At 45.0% G+C, this 19,637-nt stretch overlaps 1 protein-coding gene across 1 annotated transcript in view; it reads left to right on the top strand.

The window, feature by feature from the left end:
• The first annotated feature begins 966 nt into the window (after positions 1–966).
• tat (tyrosine aminotransferase) overlaps positions 967–19,637 on the top strand; it is a 96,466-nt gene continuing 77,795 nt past the window's right edge. The window contains exons 1-3 of the mRNA XM_067998244.1: positions 967–1,043; positions 1,400–1,608; positions 14,069–14,173. Of these exons, the coding sequence (XP_067854345.1) occupies positions 1,404–1,608; positions 14,069–14,173 (310 nt within the window). The 5' untranslated portion in view covers positions 967–1,043; positions 1,400–1,403. The remainder of the gene's footprint in view (positions 1,044–1,399; positions 1,609–14,068; positions 14,174–19,637) is intronic.

The raw sequence follows: 19,637 nt of genomic DNA, 5'->3' as shown, positions 1-19,637 counted from the left end.
GTGGAAATCACTTCCAGGGTTAGTGGTTGAGGCAGAAACTGTCTACATTCAAGATTAGATTGGAGAGGCGGATGAAGGGAGCAGTTCAGCACCCAGGACATTTTGATTTCCTGTCCCTTTTGCACTCCAAAATATCTCTCAGTAGGACTGATGTTGCAGGTGTTTTCTATCAATAGAGTGGGTTCCATGTACTTGAGAGACGGTAAACGGCCAGTCTGCTGAAAGTCCGCTCTTTTGTTGCTCGCAGTGATGCACGGGAGCTACTTTAGCGGCCAGTAGAGGCCGTGGAGAACCGTGGATCTCCCGGCCTCCCTTAGTCGTACAAGGTCCTTTTCTCTGAAGGGTGGGCCCCCGTCCGCAACCCCAATCCCCCAAACCAGGCTATGACTGACCCTCTGCCCTGTCACCCTAGTGGGGCTTTCGCCTATCTCTGGACCCCTCGTTCTGTTTCCTTTCCCCACCGAGCCGGACTGGTAACCTTAATATTTAAACAAAGTCTTCAGGTTCAAACAATACGGATTATGAAGGCTGAGCGACTCTGGTTCTCCCCGCAGGTCAACTCAGGCACACGGAGCTTTCCCATCGACTTAACCTGAAGATTGGGGAATAGCAGCGAAGCAAAAATCAAACAAACTGCAGATGATGAAGGAAACAACAGACGTCAAAATACAAAAATATTCCAGAGATCGCGTAATGTGTCCGCATAACTGACACTCTCCCAGACCCGAGCCAGTTGGTCCAAAGATCTGGCGGCGCTTCCACCGTAACATCGTGTGCCTCATGTTTGCTTTTATTGAGCAATTCGGGGGTTGTTTTCTGTCCTTTTGTTGTTGGCAGAAGTTAGAAAAAGGTAAATGTCGGACGTGGGCTTGGGGTCGGTGGCCGGACACTGCCCATCCCTGGGACCAATAGGCTGGAGGAGCCCGGCTCCCCGCCCATCCCAGCCCTGCTTTTAGAGCCGCTCCCAACGCTTCTCCTTCACTTCGCCTCCACTCTGACTTCAATCTTCTCCGGACACATTCAGAACTTTCTCCCATCGGCAGGTACCTGACTCCGGACACCGAGGCATTCAAAAATGTTGTTCATTGTTTTTTTGTTTAGGACACAATATAAATCGCAGATAATTATTAGTATTAGAACTAAAATTATGTTTAATTATTTCAGTAATTTTTATAATTAAAACAGTCTGTGCCTTTCAAGTTTGACAAGTGTAGATTTTAAAAACGGGCACAAGCGCGTTTTATCCTTCCAGTGAATATAGAAAACCCGCGGCACGAACTCTACCTTCACTCTCTGCCTCTCTCCTTCCCTTCATCTCCTTCCCTTCACTCCCTACCTCACTCTGCTTATCTTCTTCCTTTTATCTCTGACCTGTTGCGTTTTCCTTGTTATTCTCCAGTGAAATGGCCAGTGAAAACTATCTGATCCTCGATTCCATCCTGAACGGCAGCGGTTTCCCTTATTCTGGGAGGTTAAAATCCAAACGCACCAAGTGGAATGTGCGGGCTTCAGAAATGTCCAAACGCACATTCAACCCGATCCGAGCCATCGTGGACAATATGAGAGTCGAGCGGAACCCAGGCAAAGACATGATCTCCCTGTCTATCGGTAAGAGGTGGGGTGGAATTACCTCATTTTATACTTAATGATATTAAGAATATACAGCATACAGCCCAGACCAATCACATAGATATGAGGAGTGAGTTGGTTATATGATGTGGAGATGCCGGTGATGGACTGGGGTTGACAAATTGTAAACAATCTTACAACACCAGGTTATAGTCCAACAATTTTATTTGAAAATCACAAGCTTTTGGAGGCTTCCTCCTTCCTCAGGTGAGTGTCCTGATGAAGGAGGAAGCCTCTGAAAGCTTGTGATTTTCAAATAAAATTGTTGGACTATAACCTGGTGTTGTAAGATTGTTTACATTGGTTGTGATAGATTGGGAAGCTACATTAAAAGGCATTACAGTGGATAGGCAATGGCTAACATTTAAGGAACGAATGCATGAATTGCAACAATTATACATTTCATTCTGGCGCAAAAACACAAAAGGAAAAACGGCCCAACCAAGGCTAACAAAAGAAATTAAGGATAGTATTCGATCCAAAGAGGAGTCATATAAAGTTGCCAGAAAAAGTAGCAAGCCTGAGGATTGGGAGCAGTTTAGAATTCAGCAAAAAAGGACCAAGGGATTGATTAAGAGGGGAAAAATAGAGTATGAAAGTAAACTTGTAAGTAACATAAAAGTGGACTGTAAAAGCTTCTACAAGTATGTAAAAAGAAAAAGATTAGTGAAGACAAATGTAGGTCCCTTACAGTCAGAAACGGGAGAATTTATAATTGGGAACAAGGAAATGGCAGAGCAATTAAACAAATACTTTGGTTCTGTCATCACAGAAGAGGACACAAATAACTTCCCAGAAATGCTAGGGAACCAAGGGACTAGTAGGTTTTTCCCTCGTGTTGGTTCGCTCACCACCTGCCGCAGGCCCAGTTTGGCAGCTATGTCCTTCAGGACTTGGCCAGCTCATTCTATGCCCTTGCTACCCTCAGTGCTTCCTCTAAGTGGTGCTCAACATGGAGGAGGACTGATTCATCAGCTGAGGGAGGGCAGTAGGTGGTAATCAGCAGGAGGTTTCCTTGCCCATGTTTGACCTGATGCCATGAGATTTCATGGGGTCCGGAGGATTTACTTTTTTCAGGGCCTGTTTCCATGTTGTAACTTCTATGATTCTATAATTTTGTCTTTTAAAAAGCATTTGGACAGTTACATGGGTAAGATGGGTACAGAGGGATATGGGCCAAGTGCAGGCAATTGGGACTAGCTTAGTGGTATAAACTGGGCGACATGGACATGTTGGGCCGAAGGGCCTGTTTCCATGTTGTAACTTCTAGTGAGAAGGAGGAATTAAAGGAAATTAGTATTAGTAAAAAAATAGTGCTGGAGAAATTAATGGGACTGAAAGCCGATAAATCCCCAGGGCCTGAGAATCTGCACCCCAGAGAACTAAAAGAGGTAGCCATGGAAATAGTGGATGCATTAGTTGTCATCTTCCAAAATTCTATAGATTATGGAACAGTTCCTGCAGATTGGAGGGTGACAAATGTAACCCCACTATTTAAAAAAGGAGGGAGAGAGAAAACAGGGAACTACAGACCGGTTAGCCTAACATCAGTAGTAGGGAAAACGGTAGAGTCTATTATAAAGGATGTGATAACAGAACACTTAGAAAACATCAATGGGATTAGACAAAGTCAACATGGATTTATGAAAGGGAAATCATGTTTGACAAACCTACTGGAGTTTTTTGAGGATGTAACTGGTAGAATAGGTAAGGGAGAACCAGTGGATGTGGTGTATTTGGATTTTCAGAAGGCCTTTGATAAAGTCCCACACAAGAGGTTAGTGTGCAAAATTAAAGCACATGGGATTGGGGGGAATGTACTGGCAAGAATTGAAAATTGGTTAACAGACAGGAAACAGAGAGTTAGAATAAATGTTTCTTTATCGGGGTGGCAGGCAGTGACTAGTGGGGTACTGCAGGGATCAGTGCTTGGGCCCCAGCTAGTCACAATATATATCAATGATTTGGATGAGGGAACCAAATGTAATATTTCCAAGTTTGCTGATGACACAAAACTAGGTGGGATTGTGAGTTGTGAGGAGGATGCAAAGAGGCTTCAAGGCGATTTAGACAAGTTGAGTGAGTGGGCAAATACATGGCAGATGCAGTATAACGTGGATAAATGTGAAGTCATCCACTTCGGAAGGAAAAACAGAAATGCAGAGCATTATTTAAATGGTGATAGATTGGGGAATGTTGATGTACAAAGGGACCTGGGTGTCCTTGTACACCAGTCACTGAAAACAAACATGCAGGTGCAGCAAGTAGTTAGGAAGGCAAATGAAATGTTGGCCTTCATTGCAAGAGGATTTGAGTACAGGAGCAAGGATGTCTTACTGCAGTTATACAGGGCCTTGGTGAGACCACACCTAGAGTATTGTGTGCAGTTTTGGTTTCCTTACCAAAGAAAGGATATACTTGCCATAGAGGGAGTGCAGCAAAGGTTCACCAGACTGATCCCTGGGATGGCAGGACTGTCATATGAGGAGAGATTTTAAAAAAAATTTTTTTATTCGTTCATGGGATGTGGGCGTCGCTGGCGAGGCCGGCATTTATTGCCCATCCCTAATTGCGCTTGAGAAGGTGGTGGTGAGCCGCCTTCTTGAACCGCTGCAGTCCGTGTGGTGACGGTTCTCCCACAGTGCTGTTAGGAAGGGAGTTCCAGGATTTTGACCCAGCGACAATGAAGGAACGGCGATATATTTCCAAGTCGGGATGGTGTGTGCATTGGAGGGGAACGTGCAGGTGGTGTTGTTCCCATGCGCCTGCTGCCCTTGTCCTTCTAGGTGGTAGAGGTCGCGGGTTTGGGAGGTGCTGTCGAAGAAGCCTTAGCGAGTTGCTGCAGTGCATCCTGGGTCGACTAGGCCTGTATTCACTCGAATTTAGAAGAATGAGAGGGGATCTCATTGAAACATATAAAATTCTGACAGGGCTAGACAGACTGGATGCAGGGAGGATGTTTCCCCTGGCTGGGGGTTCCAGAATGAGGGGTCACAGTCTCAGGATACGGGGTAGGACATTTAGGACTGAGAAGAGGAGAAATGTCTTCACTCAGAGGGTGGTGAACCTGTGGAATTCTCTACCACAGAAAGCTGTGGAGGCCAAGTCATTGAATATATTTAAGAAGGAGCTAGATAAATTTCTAGACACAAAAGGCATCAAGAGGTATGGGGAGAGAGCGGGAATATGGTATTGAGATAGAGGATCAGCCATGATCATATTGAATGGTGGAGCAGGCACGAAGGGCCGAATGGCCTACTCCTGCTCCTATTTTCTATGTTTCCATTTTCAGGTTGACAGGCTGTAACTAATGGGGTGCCGCAAGGATCTGTGCTTGGCCCTCAGCCATTTACAATCTATATTAATGACTTAGATGAAGGGACCGAATGTAATGTATCCATGTTTGTTGAGGATACAAAGCTAGGTGGCAAAGTAAGATGTGAGGAGTACACAGAATCTGCAAAGGGATATAGACAGATTAAGTGAGTGGGCAAGAAGGTGGCAGATGGAGTATAATGTGGGGAAATGTGAGGTTATGCACTTTGGTAGGAAGAATAGAAAAACAAAGTATTTTTTAAACGGCGAGAAACTATTAAATGTTGGTGTTCAGAGAGATTTGGGTGTCCTCATGTCGAAACTTAATATTACTTAATACTATACAAATGCATTAACACCCAAACAAGTAGTACAAAGAGAAACTTTATTGAACCCCAACTTGTATACAAGTGGAAGAGCACCTCAAGCAAAGGTTGATGGTGCAACTTCGCCGAGTTAAAGAAACAGCTCACGTTTATACAATTCGGTAAACAACGCCCACCTGTTACAGAATATGGGCGTACACGTACATTCTTTATTGGCTCAGGTAGTTGGTCAATCAAAATAGGGAGCCCGCCCTCGAGTTCCCACAGCCACCTTGATACTTTGCACGCAGGCCTGGGAAAGTGCTTTTCCCTACATTTCTGTCTTTCATTATCAGTAGGGCTATAGCTAGTTTCAAGGCTATATGGTCATTTATTCCTGTATTCAGCTACCTCCCTATCTAAAGGGAGGACAGCTATCAATGTGAGAAACTCAAAGTAATTACACAATTGTGCTTCTATGTGTTCTCGTGAGAAACTTTATTATGTGAGTTAAGTGAATTAATAGAGAGTTAATATGGTCAAGTATCCCTTCATGCACTTCCACATTCCCCCCTTTTGTCCTTCATAAAGGACAATATCCTAGTAGAGCATTACCCTAGCCAGGCGTTCAAACTCTTCCTGCACCTCATCTCTTGCCGTCTCTCCTTGCACCATTAAATTTGTAGGCATTGTATGTGTACCCAAATTAGACATCATAACACAGCAACATTTGAACAAGCAATAAGCTATAAGAACTATAACAACGAATATGAATAACCCTTGAACTAGAGAAGTCCCAATAGAACCCAGCTACCCGGTTGCCCAGCCCCAAAGAGTGAACGAAGGGGGCTGCTTGAGTTTCTCAATTTCCTTTTGGATGTGATCGGCCAAATTAGTAATCTTCTCTGAACTATCAGGTATGTAGGTACAACATTCAGATCCAATTAGTGCGCATGTTCCCTCTTTCTCTGCCAATAGGTAATCAAGGGCCATATGGTTCTGTAAAGTGACCGTACGAATGGCTATCATCTCTGCGCACATTTCCTTTAAGGCTTCTGCCGTATCATATTAGCAACTACTTCCCAGATTTCAGCCAAATTAATGATTTCTGTGGTGGCCTTACCCGCTGCCCACCTCGGGAAAGCAATGACCCAGAACCGGTCGGCCTCAGTAATTACCCTTTTCACTCGTTGCCCAGTGGGACGTTGGGACGGGGACGATGAGTGTTGGACATATGGGATTACATATCCCAAGTAACATAATCCTGTCCATTTTTGAGGCAACCATGGGTCTGCCTTGTGACCACAAATAAAGTAAGTTTCATTATACGCAGTTATTGCAGGAAATCTTTCTACATGTATTCTGTCTATGTAAATTTGGCCGCCTGTGCAAGGCTTCCATCTGATGGTACTACCGCCGCTGGTTTTTGTCATATTTATGTACTGAGTGCAATTGCTCCATCCTATCGTATCTCTCCCTTACTCAAACATATTGTTCCATTAGGTCTTGATGTATTTGTGAGGATTAAAAACGGGGGTTTATGGGTCCGATCATAATTGGGTTGGTACCACCCCCGAAATTTGGTTTCACATTTTGTTGTGTTTGTATACTCCTTCCATTGTTCTCTCACAAGTATTGCCTTACTTGTCTTCGCGTTCACCCTGCCGTTATCTCGCATTCTGTTCCCGTCAGTTTCAATTTGATTTATTACCCATTCCGCTATTTCTGGGGAAGTTAAGGGGACTGGTCTGAGGGGAATGCCTCCCTTGGAGTGGATAGGGATATGTGAGCACACCCAGCAACTAGAGATACCTTGACGTTTTGCATACATATAGGACATGTATAAGAAAGTATTGACGTGTTCCCTTGAAACGCGATTGGGTCTACTTGCAGCGGGGGTTGTAGCAGGTCCTGTGCTAATTCCCACCCATATGATCAGGCATGCTGAGCCAATTATTCTCAAATGATCTAACAGTTTAGGACATGCCATGCTGTAACAGTCTCTTATGATAGTTTGATTAATCAGTCTTTTCCTTCGGTTCGGCTGGTTCGCCACTGTCGGGGTCCTTGTATGGGGATTTCTTACAGTGGGACCCGTGTATCCACGTAGGTCGTTCCTTCATTTTCACGGCGGTGTTCGTTGTGAGGAGCACTTGATAGGGTCCTTCAAACCGGGGCTGGAGTCCGTTCTTTCGCTTAAAGATCTTTATGTAGACAGTATTTTCTGGCTCGATACTGTGACACCTCTCTCCTGTGGGTTCAAGCTGTGCTTGTTTGACCTGTCGGTGAAAACTAGAAATACAGTTAGTTAACGTGACACAATACTGTAGCATGTCCTCCTCCATTGTATGTATATCCATCTGTTTTACAGACAGAGGTGCTGAGAATGGCAGACGCTGTGGCCGTCCCATCACAATCTCATGTGGTGACAGTCCCGTCACCCTGCTGATTGAGGACCTCATGACCATGAGGGCTAAAGGCAATGCAACTACCCACTTGAGTCCCGTTTCCTCACAAAGCTTAGACAATTTGTTTTTTAACATGCTGTTGTATTGCTCAACTGTGCCTGATGACTGTGGGTGATAACTCCAGTGAAAGTGTTGATCGATCTGTAGTCCCTTACACAGTTCCTTTACAACGATTCCTGTAAAATGTGGCCCGTTGTTGCTTGACAATTTATGGGGTTTACCGGAGCGCGGGATAACTTCCCTAAGCAAACATTTAGCAACAACTGTAGTATCATTCTTTCTACATGGAAAAGCTTCAATCCATCTAGAAAACATGTCAATTATCACTAACACATATTTATATCCCATACATGGGGATAATTCAATAAAATCCATTTGCAAGTGTGTAAAGGGTCCTTCAGGACCCGGGTGCACAGAACGGACTGTCTTTTCAGTTTTACCAGGATTCATTCGGTGACAGACGGTACATTGGTCGCTAATTTGAGCGAGAGCCTTGGTTAGACCTGGCGCAAACCATGTTTGATTCACATAGTCGGTCATTCCGGTCTTACCAGCGTGCGTAAAGGTGTGAACACATCTAGCGAGCCAGGGTAAGAGTTGGCGAGGGGCCACCACATGGCCATCGTGGTGGACCCACAAACCCTCCTGGTCCTTTGTACAGTTATGATTAACCCATTCCACCACCTCGTTTTTCCCCGCCCTGGACTGATGTTCAATGACATCTTTTAATGATGGGGGTACCGATTCTGGATCTTTCTCTCTGGAAACCATAAGGGAGACCAGAGGCCCTGTGTCAGAAAGTGCTGCTTGTTTTGCTGCCAAATCAGCTCTTTCATTGCCCAGAGAGACTTGGTCTCGTCCTCCGGTATGGGCTTTACATTTTACTACAGCCACCAAAACAGGTCCCATTAGTGCTAGCAAGAGATGATTGATCTGTTCAGCATTTTTAATAGTTGTTCCATTTGATGTCAGGAATCCACGCAATTTCCAAATCTGTCCATAATCATGAGCAACGCCGAATGCATATCGTGACTCTGTGTAAATGGTGGCTGTTTTTCCAGTAGCAACAATACAGGCTCGCGTTCGGGCGAATAGTTCTGCCTGTTGTGCTGAAAAGGTGGGTGGTAGTGAATAGGCTTCTATAGCAGAATGGTCATCAACAATCGCGGAGCCTGCCTTTTGACTGTGGCCTTCTGCAGCTGCCAGAGTGCAGTGGGGCGCACTATCGGCTACTTTAAATAAGGGTTTTACCTCGCTGGGTAGTATGATTGACACAATTATGCCAGCCGGTCCTATCAGGATCGTATATCGAAGTAGGCTGTACAGTGTAAATTGTATTTCCAGGAGGTTAAATTAAGGAATGCTCGGTAATCAGATGCCGCCCTAGATACGTACTGCAGGGACCCCACCAATCTTCGAAGTTTTGTGGCCAGAGAGCCACTGTTGTTCATTAACCATTTATAAATGACGGGTGACTCAAATTCTTGAAGGGAGTACATTCCATAAGTTTCTTCCGGGATAGACACTTCTAATCCCCTATCCGTACATATGATGGTGGCTCTCATTTTGCATAAGAGATCACGTCCGAGTAAATTAACGGGTGCGTCCTCTGATAGTAGGAATGCATGTTGTCCGTGGAATACTTCTGATTTTATGTATAACGGTTCTGACCATTGCATGGTTTGTGTAACTCCTGACAGGCCAACACATTGTACACTTTTATCCGTTTTGGGGGCTTCTTTTGCCATTTCTTTGGACAATAAAGAGTTAGTAGCACCCGTATCGACAAGGAAGGGCACTTGTTTTCCCCCCATGTGTAGATAGAGGCATGGTCTTGACCAGCGTTCACTGAGACTATCGGCATTTGACAAGCAGGGTTCGAGGGCGTCATGCGGGATAATTTCCGGGATCGTTACGATTTGAATTACCCCATGGATTCCCAGTCGAAAATTGGGCTTGGGGTCGAGTGGTGGGCTGATCAGCATAATTTTGCGGTGGACCATTGGCAGACCTTCTGTCGGGCTGAGGACAATTCGATCGCCAATGTCCACTTTTCCCACAATTAAAACACAGACCATAAAAAGGTTTTTGAGGATTTCCCACACCGGGATGCCCAAAACCTCCTTGTTGTGGTGGGCCTGATCCGTGTCCGCGTTGTGGGCGTCCCCTCCCTCTATTATGTCCCATATAATACGAGGTGAGCGGGTCATTTGGAGTCATTTTTGTTTCTGCGTACCTTGAAGTTTTACTTTTATTCTCTTTGCTTTCTCTACTACGATCCTGGACATTCTTTAGAATGGACGTCAATTGGGGCACAGTTTTGTGTCTCCAATCTCGGCATATCAAAGTCAGTGGGTCTTTTAATTCTGGTCTGAGTCCGTTAACGAGGGCGTTAACGAGTGGCACTTGGTTTGCATCTTTAGCCATACCAGAACACTGGTCAAAATATTCTCCATTCTTTCTATATAATCCTCAACATCCTCATCTTTCCTTTGACTGGTTTCTGTAATCTTAGTCCAATTTGTTTTCTTTGGGAATTTTACGTGCATTACATCATACAAATTTTGGCAGAATGCATCATCTGCCACAGTCTTGTCTGATCCGTTGGCTGCCCTATGGTTTCGGATAAGGGCAAAACTTTCATTGCCCTCACACAGTCTTTTATATTTATTATCTTTCAACCATGCGCGTAATAACTGATCCATATCTACTATGGTTGGTTAGTGACAAATGACTATCGTTTTCAATTGATCAATAGATTTTTCTAAGTCTTTGGAGGGGTCTGGTAAGTCCTGAATGATTCCCCTCAATTCAGTAGCTGTCCATGGACGGTGGACGGAAACTGGGTCTCCGTCTGCAGCATGGACATTGGGGAACCGTCTTAAGGGCAGTTGTGTTTTGGCTGGGGTGGGCTTAGATTCCCCTTCGTCTCCGTCCTTCGCCTCTCTATGACTTCTGGCACCCCGGGAATCCTGGCTTGGGCCCGCAGTCTGGGAGGGGTCTGGGCAGCTGTCCCACCAGTAGCGCTGTCCTCAGGATTAAATAGAGGTGGGGGATCCAAAGGGTTAACGGGGTCCTCGGGCAGTGCGAGTGCCTCCTCCTGATAAGCCGGAGGGTTTCGCGGGGCTCGCATCTGTCCTATGAAATAATCGTCATCTTCGTCAGGGGCAGTGGGTAGGGCAGGATATAATGGCACAGCTAACGGCGGCTGTTTCTTTGTTATCATTTGTTTAATTTTTATATCTTGTTTAGTATTGGCTTTACTGGCTGCCTTACTTTGTTCGTGCCTTGATTCGGCTTCTTTCTTCCAATCTGAGAATGCCACCCACTTAACCCCTTTTTCACCTTTCTTTTTCGGGTCTCTGTCCTCTAAACATTCTTCTAAACACTTAATTCTGTCCATATTAAATGTACCGTCTTCGGGAAAGGGATATTTCCTAGTTTTGGTCCATTTTGACCAAATTATCAACTCGTCAGTCGTTTCTTTCCCAAAGTTTTTGTACATGTAAGCAGCAGGTGTTCCCTTTGGAGGGCTTTTGCTTGCGCTGGCACCCATGGCTTATAGTTTATACAATCCTTCACACTGTAATTACACAACAATCAAGGCCTATCTTAACTATTGCAATTCTATACTTGATAATTCTGCTGATCGGACAAGACGTCATGTGTTCTCTACACCTACTTTAGGGTCCTGGCCTTCACGTGGGGTTAAAACCCTCTTAATAACCAGCTCAGGCTAGGTGCGTGAGAGAAACGTCTGCAATTGGTTGGATCAGCTGACTTACACAAGATTCTTATATACCTTAACACTATGCGACATTCACACCAGTCTGCGTTTGTCGCCACTACAGACTTGTACAAATTACAATTTCACTCAGTTCCAAATATTAATTTTACTCTAAAAGTCTGTAACTTTGTTCCCTTTTCTCTGGCGCCTCTCTAGTAATGCCCGTCTGTTGGCTCTATACAGCAGCCTCAACGTCACTCTAGTTACTTTACCGGTTTCACAGATCAACTCCGTTATTGTTCTCTCACAGCCCGTTACTACAACACCGCAGCTGACAATATTGAGCAATCTGAAAAGGTCCCTTTTTTTCTTTCTCCTTATCTATACGAAACACATTTCCTATGATCGCCTTTCGATTCCTAATGGCAACAGAAGAATTAGTCACTTCAGTTAGTGCATACACTTACTAATCGCAGTGCATCCGCGGCTTGCACAGAACACCTAGTTGTAATAACAACCTGTGTCCGTACTTACCGGGGATCACAAGCGATCTCGGTGGAACCTCTAAGAAACTGTCGAAACTTAATATTACTTATTACTATACAAATGCATTAACACCCAAACAAGTAGTACAAAGAGAAACTTTATTGAACCCCAACTTGTATACAAGTGGAAGAGCACCTCAATTCGGTAAACAACGCCCACCTGTTACAGAATATGGGCGTACACGTACATTCTTTATTGGCTCAGGTAGTTGGTCAATCAAAATAGGGAGCCCACCCTCGAGTTCCCACAGCCACCTTGATACTTTGCACGCAGGCCTGGGAAAGTGCTTTTCCCTACATTTCTGTCTTTCATTATCAGTAGGGCTGTAGCTAGTCTCAAGGCTATATGGTCATTTATTCCTGTATTCAGCTACCTCCCTATCTAAAGGGAGGACAGCTATCAACGTGAGAAACCCAAGGTAATTACACAATTGTGCTTCTATGTGTTCTCGTGAGAAACTTTATTATGTAAGATAAGTGAATTAATAGAGAGTTAATATGGTCAAGTATCCCTTCATGCACTTCCACATTCATATAAGAGACACAGAAAGTTAGCATGCAGATACAGCAAGCAATTAGGAAGGCATATGGCATGTTGGCCTTTATTGCAAGGTGGTTAGAATGCAAGAGTAAGGAAATCTTGCTACAATTGTATGAGGCTTTGGTGAGACCACACCTGGAGTACTGTGCACAGTTTTGGTCTCCTTACCTAAGGAAGGATACATTTGCTGTAGAGGGGGTGCAACGAAGGTTCACTAGATTGATTCCCGAGATTATAGCATTGTTCTATGATGAGAGATTGATTAGAATGGGCCTATATTCTCTGGAGTTTGGAAGAATGAGAGGTGATCTCATTGAAACATATAAGATTCTGAGGGGACTTGACAGGGTAGATGCTGAGAGGCTGTTTCGTTGCAGAGGCAGAGTCTAGAACTAGGGGGCATAGTCGCAGGATAAGGGATCGGCCAATTAAGACTGAGATGAGGAGGAATTTCTTCACTCATAGAGTTGTGAATCTTCGAAATTCTCTACCCCAGAGGGCTGTGAATGCTGAGTCATTGAGTATATTCAAGGCTGAGATTGATAGATTTTTGGACTTTAGGGGAATCAAGGGATGTGGGGATTGGGCAGGAAAGTGGAGTTGAGGTCACAGATCAGCCATGATCTGATTGAATAGTGGACCAGGCTCAAGGGGCCACATGGCCTACTCCTGCTCGTATTTCTTATGTTCTTATGACCAATTATTGTCTGTGGAGTCAAATTTCAGACTTTGTGCTCTGTTCAGGTTGGAAAAAGTTCTGAGTAAATTTTCAAAATCTGGTAAATTTTTGACCTGTTGATTAAATTGTAGAATTGAACAGTTTTAGTTTCCGGATAAATTGGGAATAAACCTCCACAGCGCATGTCACGGGGTGAGAGAAACTGGGATGGCAGACTCTCCTATACCGGATGTTGTTCAACTTCCAAATGGTCAATCAACAAAATAAAAATATAAAATCGAGTATAACTTCACTTTGAATCTGCCAGAGAAACTTTCCAAAAATAGAACAGGACCTGGGATTGAGTTACAGGTGAGGGGGAAGGAGCCTGGGATTGAGTTACAGGTGAGGGGGAAGGAGCCTGGGATTGAGTTACAGGTGAGGGGGAAGGAGCCTTGGGATTGAATTACTAGTGAGGGGGAGGAGCCTGGGATTGAGTTACAGGTGAGGGGGGAGGAGCCTGGGATTGAGATCCAGGTGAGGTGGGGAGAAGCCTGGGATTGAGATCCAGGTGAGGTGGGGAGAAGCCTGGGATTGAGCTACAGGTGAGAGGGAGAGGAGCATGGGATTGAGTTACAGGTGAGGGGGGGAAGTCAGAGCCTCGGCCCAACTGGTCTATGCCAATGTTTCTACTCCACCTGAGCCTTCTCCCACCAATGGCTGATCTAGGTCGTTTCCCAGATTTCATAGTGAGATTTATTCTGATGATAAAGGAATATAATTGGCTGTGGATATAATGTTAGTTGGTAGCGGTCCCATTTGAACCCAAAGCTGATGAATGTGTTGCAGCATTAATAATGTGACTGTCATTTTCCTAAAGGTGATCCTACCGTGTTCGGGAACCTTCCGACCGATGGTGAGGTTTTACAGGCCATGAAGGAAGCTGTGGATTCAGGCAGATACAACGGATATGCATCATCCATAGGTACTGGCTTAGAATCTGAACATAGTGATGGGATCTGGACTGCACACTACATTCTAATTAATCCCCACCAAAGTCAATTTATAATATTTCTGAATGGCTAATTTCAGTGAGTTGAAAAGGGATCAATCCAGAGAAGTGTGAGGTAATACATTTGGGGAGGGCAAACAAGGCAAGGGAATACACAATAAATGGGAGGATGCTGAGAGATGTAGAGGAACAGAGGGACCTTAGAGTGCATGGCCACAGATCCTTGAAGGTAGCAGGACAGGTAAATAAGGTGGTTAAGAAGGCATACGGGATACTTTTCTTTATTAGCCGAGGCATGGAATATAAGATCAAGAAGGTTATGCTTTAATATATAAAACATTAGTTAGGCCACAGCTTGAGTACTGCGTACAGTTCTGGTCACCACATTACAGGAAAGATGTGATTGCACTAGAGAGAGTACAGAGGAGATTTACATGGATATGGCCAGGACTGGAGAATTTTATCTATGAGGAAAGATTGGATAGGCTGGGGCTGTTTTCTTTGGAACAAAGGAGGCTGAGGGGAGATTTAATTGAGGTGTATAAAACTATGAGGGGACTAGATAGAGTGGATAGGAAGGACCTATTTCCCTTAGCAGAGGGGTCAGTGACCAGGGGGCATACATTTAAAGTAATTGGTAGAAGGATTAGAGGGGAGCTGAGGAGAAATGTTTTCACCCAGAGGGTGGTGGGGGTCTGGAACTCACTGCCTGAAAGGGATGACAGAGGCAGAAACCCTCATCGCATTTAAAAGGTGCTTGAATGTGCACTTGAAGTGCCGTAACCTACAGGGCTATGGACCAAGAGCTGGAAAGTGGGATTAGGCTAGGTGGTTCTTTTTCAGTCGGCACAGACACGATGGGCCGAATGGCCTTCTCCTGCGCTGTAAATTTCTATGATTCTGTGATCTGGTCCAGGTGGATTGGGAACAAAGATTGGCAGATAAAACAGTAAATAAGCAATGGAAGGCCTTTAAGGAGGATTTGGTTCGGAATTGTTCGGTAGTGCTGAAGACTTGTGCTCCAGAACGAGCCGCGCCTCTCGCCAAACTGTTCAGTGCAGATACACACTGGCAGCTGCCCGACAATGTGGAAAATTGCCCAGGTATGTCCTGTCCACAAAAAGCAGGACAAATCCAATCCGGCCAATTACCGCCCCATCAGTCTACTCTCAATCATCAGCAAAGTGATGGAAGGTGTCCTCGACAGTGCTATCAGGTGGCACTTACTCACCAATAACCTGCTCACCAATGCTCAGTTTGGTTCCGCCAGGACCACTCGGCTCCAGACCTCATTACAGCCAAACACGGACAAAAGAGCTGAATTCCAGAGGTGAGGTGAGAGTGACTGCCCTTGACATCAAGGCAGCATTTGACCGAGTGTGGCACCAAGGAGCCCAAGTAAAATTGAAGTCAATGGGAATCAGGGGGTAAACTCTGTAGTGGCTGGAGTCATACCTAGCACAAAGGAACATGGTAGTGGATGTTGGAGGCCAATAATCTCAGCCCCAGGACATTGCTGCAGGAGTTCCTCAGGGCAGTGTCCTAGGCCCAACCATCTTCAGTTGCTTCATCAATGACCTTCCCTCCATCATAAGGTCAGAAATGGGGATGTTTGCTGATGATTGCACAGTGTTCAGTTCCATTCACAACCCCTCAGATAATGAAGCAGTCCGTGCCCACATGCAGCAAGACCTGAACAACATCCAGGCTTGGGCTGATAACTGGCAAGTAACATTCACGCCAGACAAGTGCCAGGCAATGACCATCTCCAACAAGAGAGAGTCTAACCACCTCCCCTTGACATTCAACAGCATTACCATCTCCGAATCCCCCACCATCAACATCCTGGGGTTACCATTGACCAGAAACTTAACTGGACCAGCCACACAAATACTGTGGCTACAAGAGGAGGTCAGGGGCTGGGTATTCTGCGGCGAGTGACTCATCTCCTGACTCCCCAAAGCCTTTCCACCATCTACAAGGCACAAGTCAGGAGTCTGATGGAATACTCTCCACTTGCCTGGATGAGTGCAGCTCCAACAACACTCAAGAAACTCAACACCATCCAGGACTAAGCAGCCCGCTTGATTGGCACCCCATCCACCACTCTAAACATTCACTCCCTTCACCACCGTCGCACCATGGCTGCAGTGTGTACCATCCACAGGATGCACTGCAGCAACTCGCCAAGGCTTCTTCGACAGCACCTCCCAAACCCGCGACCTCTACCACCTAGAAGGACAAGGGCAGCAGGCACATGAGAACAATACCTGCACGTTCCCCTCCAAGTCCCGCACCATCCCAACTTGGAAATATATCGCCGTTCCTTCATCGTCGCTGGGTCAAAATCCTGGAACTCCCTACCTAACAGCACTGTGGGAGAACCTTCACCACACGGACTGCAGCGGTTCAAGAAGGCGGCTCACCACCACCTTCTCAAGGGCAATTAGGGATGGGCAGTAAATGATGGCCTTGCCAGGGACGCCCACATCCCATGAACGTATAAAAAAATAATACAGAGTAGACACACTCCCATGAGGGGAAAATGAAGGGTATCCAAAGCTGGAGCTCCCTGGATGACTAAAGAAATTGTGATTAAAATGAAACAGAAAAAGGAGGTTCACGATAAATGTCAGGTTCATAATTCAGCAGAGAACCGAGCAGAATACAGAAAGTGCAGAGGAGGACTCATAGAATCATAGAATGATACAGCACAGAAGGAGGCCATTCAGCTCTTCGTGCCTGTGCTGGCTCTTTGAAGGAGTTATCCAATTAGTCCCAGTACCCTGCTCTTTCCCCTTAGCCCTGCAAATTTTTCTGTTTCAAGTATCTATCCAATTCCCTTTTGAAAGTTACTATTGAATCTGCTTCCACCGCCCTTTCAGGCAGCGCATTCCAGATCAGAACAACTTGCTGCGTAAAAAAAATTCTCCTCATGTCGCCTCTGGTTCTTTTGCCAATTATCTTAAATCTGTGTCCTCTGGTTACCGACCCTTCTGCCAATGGAAACAGTTTCTCCTTATTTACTCTATCAAAATCGTTCATGATGTTGAACACCTCTATTAAATCTCCCCTTAACCTTCTCTGCTCTAAGGAGAACAATCCCAGCTTCTCCAGTCTCTCCATGTAACTGAAGTCTCCCATCCCTGTTACCATTCTTGTAAATCTCCTCTGCACCCTCTCGAAGGCCTTAACATCCTTCCAAAAGCGTGGTGCCCAGAATTGGACACCATACTCCAGCTGAGGCCTAACCAGTGTTTTATAAAGGTTTAGCATAACTTCCTTGCTTTTGTAATCTATGCCTCTGTTTATAAAGCAAGGATCCCGCATGCTTTATTAACTGCCTTCTCAACTTGTCCTACCAACTTCAAAGATTTGTGCACCTATATCCCCAGATCTCTCTGCTCCTGCACCCCCTTTAAAATTGTACCATTTAGTTTATATTGCCATGCCTCATTCTTCCCACCAAAATGCATCACTTCACACCTCTGTGTTAAATTTCATCTGCCATGTGTCTGCCTATTTCACCAGTCTGTCTATGTCTTCCTGAAGTCTGTTACTATCTTCCACATTGTTTACTACATTTCCGAGTTTCGTACCATCTGCATACTTTGAAATTATGCCCTCTATACCCAAGTCCAGTTCATTAAAATATATTAAAAAGAGCAGTGATCCTAATACCGATCCCTGGGGAACACCACTGTATACTTCCCTCCAGTCTGAAAAACAACTGTTCACCACTACTTGCTGCTTTCTGTCCCTCAGCCAATGTGTCCTTTTTCTGTTTGATTTTAATTTCTATATCTTTAGTTATCCAGGGAACTCCAGCTTTGGATGCTCTTCCTTTCCCCCTCATGGGAATGTGTCGAGTCTCTACATGAACTATCTCCTCATTGAAAGCCTTCCATTGCTCATTTACTGTTTTACCTACCAATCTTTGATTCCAATTATAGAATAGAATCATAGAATGGTTACAGCACAGAAGGAAGGCATTCGGTCCATCAAGTCCGTGCCGGCTCTCTGCAAAAGCAATCCAGCTCATCCCATTCCCCGCCCTATCCCCGTAGCCTTGCAAATTTTTTCCCTTCAATTACTCATTCAATTCCCTTTTGAAAGCCACAGTTGAATCTGCCTCCACCACCTCCTCGGGCAGTGCATTCCAGATCATAACCACTCGCTGTGTGAAAAGGTTTTTCCTCATGTCGCCTTTGGTTCTTTTGCCAATCACCTTAAATCGATGTCCTCTGGTTCTTGACCCCTCCGCCAATGGGAACAGTTTCTCTCTATCTACTCTGTCTAGACCCTGCATGATTGTGAATACCTCGATCAAATCTCCTCTCAACCTCTGCTGTAAGGAGAACAACCCCAGCTTCTCCAGTCAATCCACGTATCTGAAGGCCCTCATCCCTGGATTCATAGAATCATAGAATCATAGAAGTTTACAACATGGAAACAGGCCCTTCGGCCCAACATGTCCATGTCGCCCAGTTTATACCACTAAGCTAGTCCCAATTGCCTGCACTTGGCCCATATCCCTCTACACCCATCTTACCCATGTAACTGTCCAAATGCTTTTTAAAAGACAAAATTGTACCTGCCTCTACTACTGCCTCTGGCAGCTCGTTCCAGACACTCACCACCCTTTGAGTGAAAAAATTGCCCCTCTGGACCCTTTTGTATCTCTCCCCTCTCACCTTAAATCTGTGCCCCCTCGTTATAGACTCCCCTACCTTTGGGAAAAGATTTTGACTATCGACCTTATCTATGCCCCTCATTATTTTATAGACTTCTATAAGATCACCCCGAAACCTCCTACTCTCCAGGGAAAAAAGTCTCAGCCTATCCAACCTCTCCCTATAAGTCAAACCATCAAGCCCCGGTAGCATCCTAGTAAATCTTTTCTGCACTCTTTCTAGTTTAATAATATCCTTTCTATAATAGGGTGACCAGAACTGTACACAGTATTCCAAGTGTGGCCTAACTAATGTCTTGTACAACTTCAACAAGACATCCCAACTCCTGTATTCAATGTTCTGACCAATGAAACCAAGCATGCTGAATGCCTTCTTCACCACCCTATCCACCTGTGACTCCACTTTCATGGAGCTATGAACCTGTACTCCTAGATTTCTTTGTTCTATAACTCTCCCCAACGCCCTACCATTAACGGAGTAGGTCCTGGCCCGATTTGATCTACCAAAATGCATCACCTCACATTTATCTAAATTAAACTCCATCTGCCATTCATCGGCCCACTGGCCCAATTTATCAAGATCCCGTTGCAATCCTAGATAACCTTCTTCACTGTCCACAATGCCACCAATCTTGGTGTCATCTGCAAACTTACTAACCATGCCTCCTAAATTCTCATCCAAATCATTAATATAAATAACAAATAACAGCGGACCCAGCACTGATCCCTGAGGCACACCGCTGG

Source organism: Heptranchias perlo, chromosome 16 (assembly GCF_035084215.1).
Source record: "Heptranchias perlo isolate sHepPer1 chromosome 16, sHepPer1.hap1, whole genome shotgun sequence".
Classification (NCBI taxonomy): domain Eukaryota; kingdom Metazoa; phylum Chordata; class Chondrichthyes; order Hexanchiformes; family Hexanchidae; genus Heptranchias; species Heptranchias perlo.
Note: the sequence above shows the minus strand (reverse complement) of the source record. Positions and strands in the feature narration are given on the sequence as shown.